This window comes from Lathamus discolor, chromosome 9 (assembly GCF_037157495.1).
Source record: "Lathamus discolor isolate bLatDis1 chromosome 9, bLatDis1.hap1, whole genome shotgun sequence".
NCBI lineage: Eukaryota > Metazoa > Chordata > Aves > Psittaciformes > Psittacidae > Lathamus > Lathamus discolor.
The window spans coordinates 23,227,262-23,243,675 of NC_088892.1; the positions used below are offsets into that span (position 1 = coordinate 23,227,262).

The following is a 16,414-nucleotide window of genomic DNA, read 5'->3' on the forward strand; positions in this document are numbered from 1 at the left end:
CTCTGTCTTCGAGACCTTCTTGTTGGTTCCTTCACTGGGTGCTGGAGCTGGTTTCTGGTGCTGATCTTAGCGACTCCCCAAGCCGTTCTGTCCATGCAAAGCGGTAACAGTGGTTTAAAACAATAATAAAATGTGGTTTTTTGTAGTGTAAGGTGGTCACTGAGAACCTGCCTGAAAGGAGATGAGATGGGAAAAGAAAACCACAAAGGAAGGAGTGGGCTTGTCTGCTTATTTACAGCCATAACCAAGCCACTGAAAAGCTCTTCTAGGTGAGTGCTTGTAACACACATTGGCTCTGGTCTCAGACCATAGACATATTTTGGGTCAGGGCTTGTCTTTACAAGGGGACTCTTCATCAGGACAAGAGGTGATGGGTTCAAAGTGAAACAGGGGAGACTGCGATGAGCTCTTAGGCAGAAGCTCTTCCCTGTGAGGGTGCTGAGGCGCTGGCACAGGGTGCCCAGAGAAGCTGTGGCTGCCCCATCCCTGGCAGTGCTCAAGGCCAGGTTGGCCACAGGGGCTTGGAGCAAGCTGCTCCAGTGGAAGGGGTCCCTGCCCGTGGCAGGGGTTGGAACTGGAGGAGCTTTAAGATCCCTTCAACACAAACCAGGCTGGGGTTCTATTCTATGTATTCCTGCTCAGATACAGCAGCTTTGTAGGGTTTAACATGGTAGTTAGACACAGGGAGCAGAAAAGTTGTAATGACAACAGCTATGTTTTCCTGGTACCTCTGAACGCAGAGACCAGGAGCATTCACTGGAAGAAGAATGCGGTTCATATGGTACTTTATCATTGAGCTGCTTCAAAGGGGAGAGGAGTTTGGGGTTTAACTCTTGAATTGGATGTTATGGTTTCCTTTCAAACTGCACACAGAAGTGAGGTTTTAGGGGAGCAGGGGTGCTGTACCTAGCATGGGCATGGAGAGTGCAGACAGGTCACAGTTTATGAAGCTCATTAACCCGAGAGCCACCTCAGTTCCAGTGCACAGCCTGAAAAAGCTTCAGCCCTCTTCTAATTACCTTCATTTCACTTCAAATAGCCACGCTTAATGCTGGCTGCCTTTGATGACTGTGTGTAATTGCTGCTGCACTCACTGGGCAAACATGACCTTCTCCTCTGGTACAGTGTGACACCTTCACCTGTGAATGTGCTTGTGCAACTGAGAACTAGTGGCCAGACCAGCCCCTCTTCCTGCTCCTCCAGAATGCTCAATGCAGCCACATTCCTTGTGGCTCCATGGTAAAAATACCCTCTCCCTGGACCCATTCCCCAGGTCACTTTGCATTTCCCTTGTGCCTCTAAGGCTGTTGCTGCTCCCCTAACAGTTCAGAAATCATCAGATAAAGGAAAAAAGATGGGACATAAAATACAGCTGGGGAAAGGGGGGATGTGTGTGAACTCCTGCCCCCGAGGGTCCAGCTGTGGTGTCACAAGCAATGAGGAAGTCTACAGCTGCAGAGCAAGTGTCAGCACAGCTGCAGCTTCCCTCCACACCAACATGTCCATAAGAAACTGCTGCTGCAATGCCACCCTCTGGAGCAGCCTGTGAGCACCATGGGAGGATCACCCAGTTTCAGCCTTTTCAAGCCAGCAACTGATTTATATCCCACATCATCTGAGGTGGGCTACTGAACCATAAGGCAACGTTCAGCCTAGTGAAATGAAATAAGCCCTGGACCAGCCTGCACTGACACTGGCAAAGGCAGTGCACAGACACCTGCAAAGTAGGGCGCTTGCAGGCAAAGTGCCTGTTGGGAATGGTCACTGGAAATCCAGCTAATTGAGATCTGACCCAGCTAGGAGAAGAATTCTTGTCCTACTTAAAAGCTATGGGAAATACTAACTGTGAGTGCTGTGTGACAGTTCATAGATCTGATCGAGTAGTCAGTTTGAGTTCTCATCAGTAAATCTGGGAATGTAAAATATTTAATAAGTACAGATTAATTGGTGGTAAATACTATTTACTATTTATCAGTTACGCTTACAATATGTATCTTAAATGTGCCATGCATGCAAAAAATGCCACTCACCAAGCCATGGATGCCTGGTGTCAGGTAAGGGATCTCTCAGCCTCCAGGGGTAACCACAAGAGGTGGCCCTGCTCACCGGGAGATCCCTGTTTTATGTAGCAAGGCAGCTATGCCATCCAGAGGAGATGCCTGGTCTTGGAATACTTTTAATGTTCTCATTGCCACTTACTACTACAGCCAGGTATTTAACTCAGCCTGTTACACAGGAGCAGACTCATCTCATGAAAAAAAGTTAAATATTTATTTCTAACTGTTGAATACCTGCAGAGAATGAAAACTATTGCCTAGAGGAAAACAATTCCATTCACTCAAAGACTTCCTTAAAAGTACATAGCTTAATCACTAACAAGGAGATCCTGGCTTCTCTTGTACTGCTCCCGTGACACCATGCTTCCAGAGAGGTGACAGCCTCTTTCATCCAGCAGAACATTTCCAAGGGACGCTCCTGTCCTCCTTTTTGCACTTGTGACTCTCATTATCCTTGCTCGTTTGAAAGAAACCCTTTTGCTCTGTCCAGTTTGTCCAGAACCTCACTATAAAGACCAATCATCTGGAGAACATAAGCACCATAGTTGTCAATAAGGACGGATAAAGTTCTATCATTTAACTATATAATACAAGAAAGCAACAGGGAACAGAAGCAAGGGCATAGGTGGGAGATTACCACGAGGTTCTATACCTAAAACTGATATCAAGATTTTGGCACAGGTTTGAATACAGTGGTTTAAGAAAAAAAGAGTTAAATCAGTGCAACCTGACAAAGGTAGGTTTATTTATACTGCCATAACGCATAGTTTATAGCTGAGTCTTACATCAGGGAATAAACCCACTCACAGAACCACAGAATGGCTGAGGTTGGAAAGAAGTGATCTCCATACTTACTGTCTTAATGGGTGTACTTAACATGGTACAAAAACTGTGACCAGCTCTTGACTGCCCAGCTCATGCATAAGAGACTGAATGATGTCTGCACACACCAGCTAGGCTGAGCTGTGCTGCAGTCTGGGTAGGGGCACTAACCAAAAACCATAGAGAAGCTTACTTGTGACAGAGTAACAAACGGTGTCATTGCTTTCTACAGAGATACTAGCCCTGAAACTTCTCCACCACCTGTAGAAGTGGCTAAGCTACACCTGAAAAGATGAGCTTTAATAATTATATTCACATCAGTTTAAACCCTATTTATAAGATTTATAAGATTATACTAGAAACCAGGTTTGAATGTGTTCATACAGCTGATCTAAGTAAAGTGGTACAGCACCTTGACGTTAGTGAAAGCAAGCAACGTACAAGGGTTCTCCTATGGCCACAAACAGACAGAAGCTGATTTCCAGACAGGCATTCACATGACCCTTCCAGGAAAGGAGACTTCATTATGCTTTCTACTGTCTATCAAAACTTTCCTGGCCTCACTTTGAAAAAGCCTTTTAGCATCAAGCTCTCCCAGAATATGTAGGTACCATGAAATTCTGCTGTGGTTTCTTCAGGCAGATCCATATCTAAAATTCAGGCCAGACCTTAAATCCCACATCCTCAAATCCATCTGCTTATGCTTACTTACATGGCCTTCATAGGTTTTCTTCAGAGATCCTAAGTGATTGAGGAAGCGCATTCCTAATCCACACCACTGCTCAGCTTCCCTACATTTCCCAACAGTATACTGAAATATTCCTGTATTCCATGCTCTTGTCATCAACCAAAGGATCTCCATCTCTGGGTAAGCATCCTGGAGTAATAAAGAAGAAGCAACAGCTCATCAGAAAATAAACTTTTCACTTTAACCCTGACAAGTCAAGAGTGCATTAGAGTTTGGTTTTAGAGTGGGAAAACAGTAACTTGGGTTTTTTTTTCCTAAGCAAAGGGCAATTCCTAGAGTCGTCCTGTACTTCACAGTTCATCTGCACTACTGCCAAACACCTTGCTTCCAACATGGGTAAGTCATGTTGCAATTACCTATTGGTAGATCAGAAAATACAATTCTGTGGGACTCGAATGAAAGCTGCCTTTGTAACTGCAGAAGAGTAGCAACACCCTACAATGCTTGAACATGGTGGGAAACCGATTCAGCTGGAGAAGGGAAGGACAAGAAATTACTGATTTGTCATGCAAAGCCTTAAGGGGAGGCTGGAAGGACTTCTTTTCACCTTTGATAGATACTTCTCATCCTAAGTAAGAGGACACAATGAATTTCTGAACTAGAGCATCCGTTTCTGAAGAGGAGATGTAAATCATGAGTGGTGCACCAGCTTTCTAACTGATAACAGACTAACGTGATGCCCCAGTGTCCTCCTCCTATTACAGTACCAATTAGTACCTGTTGCCATGAGCAAGACTGCAAAAGAAGGGCACCCAGTGCTGTAGAGTTTTGCTGTTGTATCAGTCCACATTAGCATTTCATTTGAAGCCCTCAACAAGAACATTATTAAAATTAGAGGTGAGGACTTCAGTGGAAGGCAGGCATGAATGTGGGGACACTGGTTTTCTGGGAAGTCAGGAACAACGTATCTTTATGCCACTTTCATAAAGAAGAGACATTCAAACCTTAACCAAAAAAACAGCCATGCAATGGAACGAAGCTATGAAACATGGCATTGGTTTACTAGTCCTGAACAGGAATACTTCTTAATGGACTTTTACCTATCAAATTTTAAGTAGAAATGTCTTAACTTCCTCAGTACAACTGGCTTCACTGTACAGCATTTTGCTTCAGGCTTGAAAGGAGCAGCAGAAATGCTTAAAGAAAGAATGATTTTGCTCTCCATAAACCTGTCCTCACAGAAACAAAGCACGTAGTACCACAGGAACCAACAGCTCAGGTCTAGGAATCCGGTTCTAGGTCATTTGGATAAAACAATAATGTAGTAAGTTCCCAAATACATTTAACAAGACAGAGCTGAGAACAAAAGCAAGTCTGGAATCCAGATTTCAGCTGGCTTTAAACTGAGCTGGAAAAGTAATCTGCATTTAAAAAAACCCTCAACATATTCAGTGTGAGAATGTAGAAGCAAGAGGAGGAATGATGGGATGTCTCAGCTGCAGATGTTTCTAAAATAGGCACTGAAAACTTGGCCTTGAATGTCTCTAAAAAAGCCCTTACAAAATCCAGGGAACTTCATAATTTAGTCATAAATATCCAAGAGGCATTTCTTTTGAGGTAATGTCAGCGTATCTTCTACTGAAGAAATCTTGGCTGCTCAACACATCACACCATGCACTGCTCACTCTACTCATCATTCTCAGCCTGATGAGATTTGTTATTTTTCATGTGCTCAGGATCATCCCCCAGCCTCTTGTTCTCCTGTTCAACTCACTGTGCTGCTGATTATGCTCAGACCATCTTCAAAGTAGTCCCACACCTCCTGCAGTACACAGGCATCCAGGTCTGTTAATCCAGTTGGTAAAGAGAGATTTATCAAACTATGTAAGCATTTGCTGAGAATTGAAACAGAGCAGAAGAGGAAAGGTTAAATACCATGTGCACCAACAGCCAGCTTTTAGTATCAGCATCACAGTAACTTACGTCTCGGCAATTGTTACACAGACAAGTCCACCCTGGTGCTTATTACATTCCCATTATTCAAGCAGAAACATGCATTTTCCTAGTATCAGATCTCATTCATACAAACTATGCCAAAAGAGAGCCAAGAGAAGCAAGCACTTCATGAGTTTCATTGCTAGGTTCTAAAGTAACACAAAAGGAAACAATATTTTCTAGAGTGCTACATGTAACAGCAAGGAAAAAGTATGCTTTCTAACTTCCCCAACAAGAAGTAAGGAGTCAGCAGCCTCAGAAAATCAGTAATAAATACATGGCTCCTGAAATGGGGTTTTTCCTTCTCAGCCTGAAGGGAGAAGAGCAATATTAACAGTTGCCTTTGCCGAGGGGTTAAACTTGGAAAGGAAAAAAAAGGTTGTTTCTGGGATATGAATAAGTGAGAAGGCCATGTGCCAGGTTGGTTTTCAGATTCCATAAGGTAGAGCTGTTAGAGAGCCAGTTACCCAGCAAACTGATGGACTGTGGCATCGTATCACTAACTTACAACTCTTGGCTTTCTTCTCAGCACTTAATTTCTCTTGTTAATCATCTCTTCATTGTCTTAGAAATACCTAGTTCACTACTACCAGGGTACCATTTGAAATTAACACCTTCCTCACAAGAAACAGCCAGAGACCTCTGGATATAGTTTTCATTTTCCTTCCTCAATAGATTCATTTATGGGAAATAAAACTGTCTCAAAAAATATGCCCAGGAAGCACCTCCCAGTTAACACTATTAGACAGTCACGACTGAGAGGCACAGTGGTTGGCTAGCAAGAAGTGGAACCTTGCACATAACCTAAAACCCACTTTTTCTATTTGGAGGCCTTATTCCCTGTCAGCATCTCCAGGCACGGGCTCATGGCAAAGCTGAGTGATAACACTCACCTGAATTTCTCAACATCAATGACAGTCTGCTTTCTGTGAAGGTTTAATGCACTCTTGAGAGCTTTCTTACACAGTACAGGATACCGAGCTGGAGATTCCATTGCTAATGCTTAAAACCAAAAGGAAATTGAGACAAAAATTACTGGAGCCAGACTTTCATCTCATTGGTCACTAAAGTACAGCATGATGCCTGCTTGTGATAAACACATGCAAAGGGATGTGTTGAATGCCTGGGCTGGCCACAAGCTAGTGACCAGTCTACTACTTCCTTACTGTGCAGATCGTCAGTGAGGACTGTAAGGCAGAAGCACAGTGCATTTCATACTACTGCTCACTTCTGGTGCAGAAACCCAGAAATATTGCTGGGGGAGGGTGTCTAATGTAAAGACTTTTGTTTGTGTCCTTGAATGTAAAGACTTGATTGGAAAAAATAGGCAGGGGTGAGATGTCAGTATAGTGTTTTCAAGCCCAGGCGTGTACTCTCTCAAGACAACAGAGAGAAGCAGGTGTTCATGCAGTCCTACAGAATCACCTCCAAAGATTTGCCATGGTACTTTAAATTTTACTCATCTTCATTTGATCCTACTCTAGATTCTCAAGGAGGCATGACTAGGACTTCGTCATGAAAGCATGGTGCAGTATAGAAAAGTGCTATTTACATATTGACAACAGTAAGCTGAAACTGTGTATCTATCCAAAGTCCACATCTTAAACCAACTTAAGCCATCGATCAGATAGGGTCATTGTCTGGCCTTTGCCAGTTTGAAGCTTGTAAAAGTTTAGCGGAGTAATCTTTTCCAGACTCACAACCAACTCAAATGTCTCAGGGTCCAGAAATGGAAGGATGTCAGAAATTTCTGGTTCATCATCCATGTAATACAGTCTTTCAAAAGGCAGATCTCCTGATCTTACTGAGATCCTAAAGCGGCTTTGCTTCAGGACAACATACATATGGCTAGACCTGTTTTCTGGATGCTGCACAATACCCGATAACCTTGGTCATCCCAAACGAACAGGAAAGGGCAACAAAAGTTAGTTCATTACTTAGAGAACTACGAAAGCACAAATGCAGCCCTTACATGCAATAATTTCTAGTGTCTTGACCTCTATTTGTGGTTGCTCCCAAACTGACTCCATAAGGTTGTGGAGTGCTGGATCATTCAGTTTGGATCTTGCTTCAAATTCATAAAGCAGCAGCAATGTGTCTGTTGGGTCTTTAGCAAAATCTCCTACAGAAGAGACAGAATTACCTGAATGTAGGGATTCATTTTCTTAAAGGCACGTGGTACCACAAGGTATAAATTTTGCTTCCGACAGGCAGGAAAACCATTAAGGTACTCAGATTTCACAGCAGATCAAGTGGAACTCTGAAGCAAGCTTGGATGGAAGCCTCAAATGTCCAAAGCAAAACCCCACCACTATGCCTCCTCCTCAGTAAAAACCTCTGGCTTGTCCGTAAGTAGCTAAATTCACGCAACCACCCGAGGCAAGGTAACAGTTAGCAGCAAACACTTTTATCATCTGCTTCAACAGGCCTCAGCTGAGACAGCAATTCTGTACGTCCTGTACTTTTCATTGATACAGTGACTAAGTTTAAGAGTTGCATGTGCTGAACAGACACATGCTGTAGCTTACCTGTTAGCTTGAGAATTTTCCAGATCTCCTTGCATGCCTGGAGGTGCTGAAGAGCCTGACTCAAAAGCTCCACCTATTTCACAAAATTGAAGACGTTATTTTTGTCATAGTTTTAAAAGAGAAAGGAGTGTACATGTCACAGCAGGAAGGATCTTTATACCCAGCTATAAAATAAATTAAGAACCAGCCTAGTTAGAACATCATCTACGTGGGTTACTTTTCTTTGTTCAAAGACCTCCACAACTCAGACAAAGCCTCTTCACACCAAGCATTCCATTGGTCCAGAAAGAACCATCTGGGTTCCTATGAAAGATCATTTCTTTTACCTCCCAAAGCATAAAATAGTGCTATTGAGAGTGACAAACCCCTAAATCCCACAACACAAATTGCTGTGCATTGCACCCCACAAAATAAGTTTCTACCACAATCACTGTACAGCAGACTTCCATGCTTCTGTCATAAGCACTTACATCTTCCTTCATCTTACCACAGTAAGTGCAGCACCCCAAAAAAGGATGCATGCTTAAAAAAACAAACATAATTGTGAGCCTTATCACAACCAGACTGGTAACTACTTTCAGCAACGGCATAATCCTAAAGATGCAGTAATTATCTGCCTGACCAACCGATGCTCAGCAACAGACTCCTTACAAAACATTTTAAGGTAGGCTTAAGTTCCTCTAGGAGAAGGTACTGCCATGACCTTTGGTTGAAAGAAATCTGTTCAAACTCACAGAAATCTAACATTTACGATTGTTTGGAAAGCACGAGGTGCATTAATACTAATGAACTAGGTTCTCCTGCTTACATTCTTAATCTCTGGATGCTGGAGAGGGACTCTTCATCAGGTACTGTAGCAACAGGACAAGGGGTGGTGGGTTTAAACTGAAACAGGGGAAGTTAAGGTTAGCTATAAGGAAAAACTTTTCCCCTGTGAGGGTTCTGAGGCACTGGCACAGGTTGCCCAAAGAAGTGGTAAATGCCCCATCCCTGGCAGCGTTCAAGGCCAGGTTGGACAGAGCCTTGGGTGACATGGTCTAGGGTGAAGGCGCCCCCGCCCATGGCAGGGGGGTTGGAACTGGATGATATTAAGGTCCTTTCCAATCCAAACCATTCTGTGATTCTCAATATCCTGAGTTAAAAACCCCTAAGACTTCAAACTCAAAAGACAAAAAAATGCTCCGTGATACCTACAGCAGCAGTTAACTGAGCACTGCCCTACCTGTTCAGAAGGTGGTACTGGTTGTCTCGCCATTTCCAGATCAACTGCAGCTGCCATTAACAGGCATGTCTTCTGGGCAATTAGAACAGCTTTGTCCGAAGGACAAAACTGGGACAACTGACACCAAAAACAGGGAAAGATAATGAGAATTAAGCCCATATAAAACAATTTTGTCATGGACAGATGACTGCTGAGTCTCCTCGATGACACTTTCAGTAACTAGTCATAACTACATAATCATACTGCAATTGTACAACTACACAAGAAGATAAGATGTAAAACGTGAAGCAGTGTTGGAGTCCCCTCTCTACAAACACTTACAAAACTGACAGTGTTGGTACAAGCTCTGTCTAGAGATTTGGACTAGAGCATTTAATAGGTTTGTATTAATGATACAGTTTTCAAGGATCAGAATCCATTTATTTTAGAAAGTTCTCACTGAAGTCCAAGTTTCTTATGACATTTTTAAGCAACAGAATGTAAAGTATAACAACAAGTCAGATTCTTTGTGCCAAAGCACTCCACCTTCAGAGCCAAGGAGATACCCGATACACAAATGTAAATTCCAACAGACCTGGGCAGGTGACTATTCTTCAATCACAGATACTATCAGCAACAGTACGTACCTTGAATGACAGTAGGAAAAAATCCCTCATCTTTCCAGGGCAGCCCCTGAGCTGTACAGCCAAGTTCCAAGCTAGCAAAGACATAAAAAATGGAGGCTAGAGTACAAATCTTCAGCATTACAGGCATGCCCATCTAAGCCCCAGTTACAGGCAGTTCATTCTACAATTCAATGGGCAATAAGGGGGCTTTTATTGCTCTTAGCAGCATGTTTTTTTAGACACTGAAGAAAACCGTTATTCTTTCTGTTTGCCTGATTTTAATTTACTTCTGTAACAGTCCTGGTAGTGAAGGGCTAAGAGAAAAATGGTGAACTCTTCAGAGTTGTATCATGGACACATACAGTTCCTGTAGTGAAGGAAATAACGTATCAGCTCTCCCATCAGTCAAACAGACCATGTGTGAGTCTTTGTCTTGAGAACTAACTTAAAACATGAGCCGTACCAGACAGTTTCAGAAGACAGGAAATGCAGCAGAACTTTCAGACTACCTAAGGCAGGTGAGAACTTTTATAAATCTACTACATCCTTAAACACTTCTTTCTTCCTCAAGGTCTGGCTGAGTGGAGGCGGAGGGGATTCAGTTTAGGTTTTGTGAGTGCCAACCTACCAACTTTCCTAAACCAGTGAGCTTCGAGGACCTTCATGTCCCCTGTAAACTTTTCATCTGTGAAAGACTCAGCAAGTCTCTTGTGAGCTGCAAAAAATGTGTTCAACAGATCAGTAACACCTTCTGAGCAGAAGAAAAACACATTTCCAAGCCTAATAACTGCACTACAAAACAGAAGTTTCCAAAACTCCCATGTAATTACTGGGCAAGAGTTATTCTTACAACTTGCATCTAACATGCTTGACCAGAGAGGATACAAATAGATCAAAAAGTTCCTCAAACAGCATTTTTGGTAAGATAGATAAGGCTGCCAACAAGTTCTGCCTTTTCAAAGTGTACTGACACTGAAGCATAATGCAGAAGAGTTTTACTTAACTACACAAAAAGTTGAGGGGTTTTAAACTGAGTAACAGGTTTGAGGCCTTTCTGCAAGGAACCTGGAATTCATTCAGTTCCAGCCTTCATACTCTCCTAGTTGCAGAAGGAATGGCAAGTGTATCAAAAGCTCCTACAATCTCATTGACTTCCTTGACCAAAGATCAGAAAAGATTTAGGGAAAGTAGATCTTTCTTCTGATGGAGGAAAGGCCTCCGTGAAACTCCTGTGCCTCGCAAACAGACAACTCTTTTTCAATAGGCAGCACAACTTTAAAGAGGGAACCCATTTTGACCAAGCCTCTCCCACCATTCAGCAGTTTGCAGGTTTCTAGGCCTTCCAGGGCAACAAAAAACCAAACCCAAACCATTACCTTCATTTAAAAAATGCTCCCTTTTGAACAGCAGGAACAGCAAAGTCACCACTGTCAATCAATGTCATAGAAAGTTACCCCGCTAATTCAGTTTACAAAACCAAACTTTTGTGGTAGTCCTGCTGCTAGAGATACTAACCTTGGCCCTGCCAGTGAACTCAGAGTAACAGACTGTCACTTGAGGCCATCCAGATTGTGGCTTGTGCCCAAATATCTGTTGCTTGCATGCACGGCCTTATGAAGGATTAAAGGGAAACTGCCTGAAAGAAACTGTCCCTTTGCCTGACAGAAGCTCCCAAGTACGGGCTTTTCTAAAGTTTTCCCAGCACCAGCCTGCAAGCTTTCCACAGCAAAAACCTCTAACACTGAGATCCAACTTCACAGCACTGTTGAATCTCCAGTCTGAATTTCCACTTATTTCACAGTTGGAAACCTGGACTGAAACAGGGAGCGTAAACACCTGGTTGGTATGGACCTAATCCGATAAGAAAATGTTCACAGATGGAAGAACTACAGAAAATGTAAAGAAAACAAAAGTGTACCCAAGGTCAAGTAAGTCAGCATCGAGTTGATATCTTCATCTCTAGGATGGAGGAAAAATTAAGTTTTAGAAATTGTTCCATTAAGTTTCTTACAACAGAACACATTATTTATGTTGGAATACATCTCCCTAACTATGGATATAACAATTCTTCCCCTAACAAACACCTTGGGCATTAGAAACTTTCACCATTTGAAGATGCAAGAGTACTGAAAGACCAATCTGCAGCAGTGAAGGCTGTTGTAGAAATGCAGTAGGAGATTCTCTCAGTGGCTGGAGCTGCAGGTTAAACTTCAAACCCCACTGACACTGCACTGTTTCCTTAACAGTCAAAACGCTGCAGTACAGTTCTCCTAAGCTAAAGCACCATTTGCAAAGTGGCTGCTCCTCAGCAAGGGAGGTCCCGCTCTGCAGTTCTCACTCGGAGCTTCAGAAAGATACCACATCCCAGTGTCAAAGTGCCTTAGGCCACCTTCCCCATCAAACACTCCTGACATTCTTACACATTAATAAAAGTTGGGAAGTCATCTGGGTGGACTTTTTACCAGCACAAAAACTGATCTCTCGCTTACTCTGCAAGAAAATAAGCCCAGCAAGAAAATATTGCCTCATCTGTACAACGTATCCACCACCAGAAAATGATTTTGCAAATGGACTCACTTTTTCTCTTCATTTTCTGCCATGACCTTTGACAACGTAAGACGAACCAAACATCTAAATACGAGGGAAACAAGCAATGAAGAAACAAGACTTTTTTTCCAACAGTGTTCTTTGTCCTAATTTTCCAGAAAGAATCCCACTTTTCTTCCATATACTATCAGCCCATGAAACTCACAGAAGAATTCAAAGTGTCCAACTAAGAATATTATACTGTTTCTCACCCTATTGCCTTATTTTATAAATCACTCTATTAACTCATGGAACAGTAAGTAAATAAATGTACTTTAACACAGGTTTTAAGCAAAGATGGGAATAAATACATCTGTCACAGTATTTGTTGTTCTAAACATGATGGGAGTATTTCAGTAAAATACTGCTCCATCAGATGATACAAACTGGTATTTTCATCAAATATATCATTGGAATTTCATTAGAGTTGTTGTTGCTCATCTGTTCACAAAGTAATCCTAAAATTCAGAGCAACTAATGCTATTTGCTTGAGAAGGACTTGGAACACTGGTAGATATCAAAGTTCAGGCTTCAGATTCATCTGCAGCACCAAAAAGACTGATAACTAATCTCTCATCTACTGTTTACCACCTTCCTCAGTATAATACAGTCTTTTTGAAAAGAAAGCAGAAAAAAACATCTTTGCTCATAAATACATTCAATTCTCACTTTAAAGCTGCAAATAATTGTCGGCAGTCTTGTAAATGTTCAGCCAAATACTCCAAAGCTTTGATAGCCACAACTTGCTGTTCATTCTGAAAAGAAATTGAAACATGCTTTGGATAAACTGCATTACCTCAGTTACTACCAAAAAATCCCAAACCCCCAATTTCTACTTTGCATTACACAACACATTTGAGTACCTCGGAAGCATGAAATACTTCAAAATGCATGAGATACACTGAAATACTTAAAGTAGGCCAGGTTAGAGCTGTCCTACTTACAGCAATAAAGCAAAGACAATGTTGTCTACCTCTAAAGCGATTTGGGCAGCTAAACTCAGGAGGTTAGTGCCTGTATCTTCCTCCCCTCTCAGCTTGTCTTCATGTTGAGATGACTTTTCTGCTAGCTTCCCCATTTCAATAACTGCTTCCACAGCTGAAATATACATAGGAAACATTTAAATGTCTTTTTGTAGAAGCAACTGGAAGGTGCAAAGTTCCACTGTTTTAATGAGGCGTTAGCAACAACTTCTGAAAGGCTGTAATGTTTTTAATATGAAAAACCAAGACAAGAAAACCTGACCACAGCAGCACTTCCCCACAATTACGTGTTTCTTCCTAGAGAGGTGCCAAAAGGCTTTTCAAGCTCCTAATCTAAGGGAATAAGGATGCCATACAAATTAAACTAGCTCACATCCTTCATTTTGTTCTGCTAAATAACTGTCACCAAAGAGAGAAGACTTTCTCTAATACATTGTCTGGGCATGATTCCAAGCTCCCACATCTTGGCTTATAGCAAGTGTGCTGCTGCTTTTATGTTCACACTGTAGTGTGGTTCCCACTCTATAGTATGTGGGCAAATTAAGCTGTCATTAAAAAAAATGTATAGAGAAGAATTACTTGGCACAGAATTCATCAGAAAATAAGCTCTGCACGTTACTCTGTGTTCTAAGCAAGTATAGACTGTAGTTCTTAATTTTCACTACTTCAGCTAAGATTCTCATTAAAATATGGAATCGCAGAACTCATTATCAAGAAGAAAGTCTACAGAGATTTGTCATGCTGGAATTCATCTCAGTAATTCATGTATTTTCTGGTAACTTCAGGCTCTACTTGTCCAGAGAAACTAAGAGCAGCAATAATGGTTCTGTTAAGGTTCATTTAGCTCAGCATCCTTTTTTTCATATTGTATATACACACATAAGAATATTAGAGCAAGTAAGTCTACAACGATGCTCACCCTGGGATGCTGCTATAGCTTCTGCCCATGAAAAGGTTAGAAACTTCCCAGCCAGAGTCTCCATTCACACAGTATCAGCAATGGCAATGGACTCCACATATTATATATTGTGTGTACAAAGAATCCCACTGTCAGTTGAAATCTACAGCCTGACAGTTTCAGTGACTCTACAGACCTTTCTAGCTACCCTCTATGGTGTTTCGTTCAAGATGAACAGTCCAAATCTGCTTGGTATTTTCTAACTACTCAGGACTTCTGTTCCTTATAGTGAACTCCTTATTTTCCAAGTTCTACCTTTATTAGTATCTTTCTCCATCACTGCAATTTTATAGACACTGAATTTAGTAAAGATGCTGTTTGGATCACATCTCTCTGCTTCTTTAACTGCCTCTTTAGCCTATTCACAGAAGAGATTAAAGGAAATCAGTACAATGGCACTTAGAAATCACTAATATAATTTGCAATAAAACAGAGCTAAAAAGATAAACAAAGTGACTTTTTGGCAGGGCCTGTTGTGGCAGCACGAGGGCTGCTGGGTTTAAACTAAAAGAGGGAGGTGGATGCTGGACGTGAGGAAGAAACTTTGTACAGTGAGGGTGGTAAAATCCTGGCACAGGCTGTCCAGAGAGGTGGTGGATGCCTCATCCCTGGGGACATTGCAGGCCAGGCTGGATGTGGTTCTGAGCAACCTGGTCTGGTTCAAGATGTCCCTGCTCCTTGCAGGGGTTGGACTGGATGAGCTTTGAAGGTCCTTTCCCACCCAAACTATTCTGTGATTCTAAGATTAAGTCCCAATGACATAGCTACAAAAATAAACGCAACACAAATAAATCAGTATCTACACATATGTATGTACCTTGTCAACTTGTTTCAGGTGAAGATGGCAAGAAGCCATGTTCCTCTGCAGCTTAGCCAAGTTCTGATCTATCTGTCCAGGGGTGTAGAAACTGACAGAATAATTGTACCAGTGAAGAGCTTCAGAATAGCTTTTTGCCTGAAGAATTATAGCCAAACAAACAAACACCCTTATTGGGGTGATCAAACTGTCCAAATTAGGATAATCAAATATACTGCAGTGCAAGCTTTCTCCTAGAAGAGTGATCTACAGGCAACATTCACTGTAGAACTGCCCCTTTACCTTTTCCTACTCTTCCCTTATTCTATGGCCATTCTCAAAGACAGGACACTGGAATGAACGGGTCATCCATCTAACCCAGAAAGGACATTCTTAGGACTAAATACAAAATAGAACTATTATTTCAAAAGCCCTCTGTGTTCACAACACAAGGCAACTGAAACTAGGAGAAAAAGACAAAATGCTTATCCCATTTAGATTGAGAACATTGATGATACTCTGCTGAACATGGTACTCCCAACTATAGTTACAACTGGGACAGAGAGTTTAGTTTAAAAGAAGGAGGAAGGAAGCTGTGTCATCAGCAAAATTCCTTCATGACTAAACAGAGGAGAGGTAATGAAATGGCACATTTTGTCTTTATATACAAGAAACAAGCATATGACAGAAATACAAGAGTAGAACATGAGCTCATCTCCCCCAGAATACTGAAGGAATAAGGTTTTGAATAACTGAACTTATATACACTCACAGGGAGAATACACATGAACTAAGATACAGTGTAAGCATCCAAAACTACTTCACAGAAGCTAAAAAGAACATCAATGTACAAATGATAACAGTTCACTCTCTTTAAAGAAGCAACCAACCACCAGAGAGTAAGAATTGTAAACCAAACAGCTCAACGTAAAGACCATTTTCAGGTTTTTGTACCATTCCCAGGGCAGAACCAGAATGCTGGGCTGCACAGGTTCCTTGGCTGATCAGTTCTGGTCATAACTGTTCCCAGGTACAAACCTAAAGATGAGGCTACCTGAAACTTGATGTTGTAATGGAAAACAGCACCCAGCTGGCTGAAAATAAAACTACTGCCAAGTGGAACAGGATTCTTAGTAACAGTTCGCACTCCAACCAAAACCAGACACACCAAAGA

The 16,414-nt window shown here is 41.8% G+C and overlaps 1 protein-coding gene across 9 annotated transcripts in view; it reads right to left on the reverse strand.

Annotated features, from left to right (window-relative positions):
• Nucleotides 1-2,249: 2,249 nt before the first annotated feature.
• Nucleotides 2,250-16,414, reverse strand: part of TEX11 (testis expressed 11) — a 29,676-nt gene continuing 15,511 nt past the window's right edge. For 6 of the 9 annotated variants that reach the window (XM_065689954.1, XM_065689952.1, XM_065689958.1 and 3 more), the window contains 15 exons: nucleotides 15,262-15,399; nucleotides 14,700-14,802; nucleotides 13,477-13,601; nucleotides 13,173-13,258; nucleotides 12,495-12,548; nucleotides 11,836-11,876; nucleotides 10,546-10,632; nucleotides 9,939-10,009; nucleotides 9,313-9,429; nucleotides 8,091-8,163; nucleotides 7,535-7,684; nucleotides 6,456-6,564; nucleotides 5,342-5,462; nucleotides 3,592-3,756; nucleotides 2,250-2,580 (listed from right to left, as the gene is read on the reverse strand). In XM_065689954.1, the coding sequence (XP_065546026.1) occupies nucleotides 2,506-2,580; nucleotides 3,592-3,756; nucleotides 5,342-5,462; nucleotides 6,456-6,564; nucleotides 7,535-7,684; nucleotides 8,091-8,163; nucleotides 9,313-9,429; nucleotides 9,939-10,009; nucleotides 10,546-10,632; nucleotides 11,836-11,876; nucleotides 12,495-12,548; nucleotides 13,173-13,258; nucleotides 13,477-13,601; nucleotides 14,700-14,802; nucleotides 15,262-15,399 (1,515 nt within the window). In that variant the 3' untranslated portion in view covers nucleotides 2,250-2,505. Of the gene's footprint in view, nucleotides 2,581-3,591; nucleotides 3,757-5,341; nucleotides 5,463-6,455; nucleotides 6,565-7,534; nucleotides 7,685-8,090; nucleotides 8,164-9,312; nucleotides 9,430-9,938; nucleotides 10,010-10,545; nucleotides 10,633-11,835; nucleotides 11,877-12,494; nucleotides 12,549-13,172; nucleotides 13,259-13,476; nucleotides 13,602-14,699; nucleotides 14,803-15,261; nucleotides 15,400-16,414 lie in introns of those variants that run through there. The other 3 variants (XM_065689953.1, XM_065689955.1, XM_065689960.1) reach the window with 3 other exon arrangements.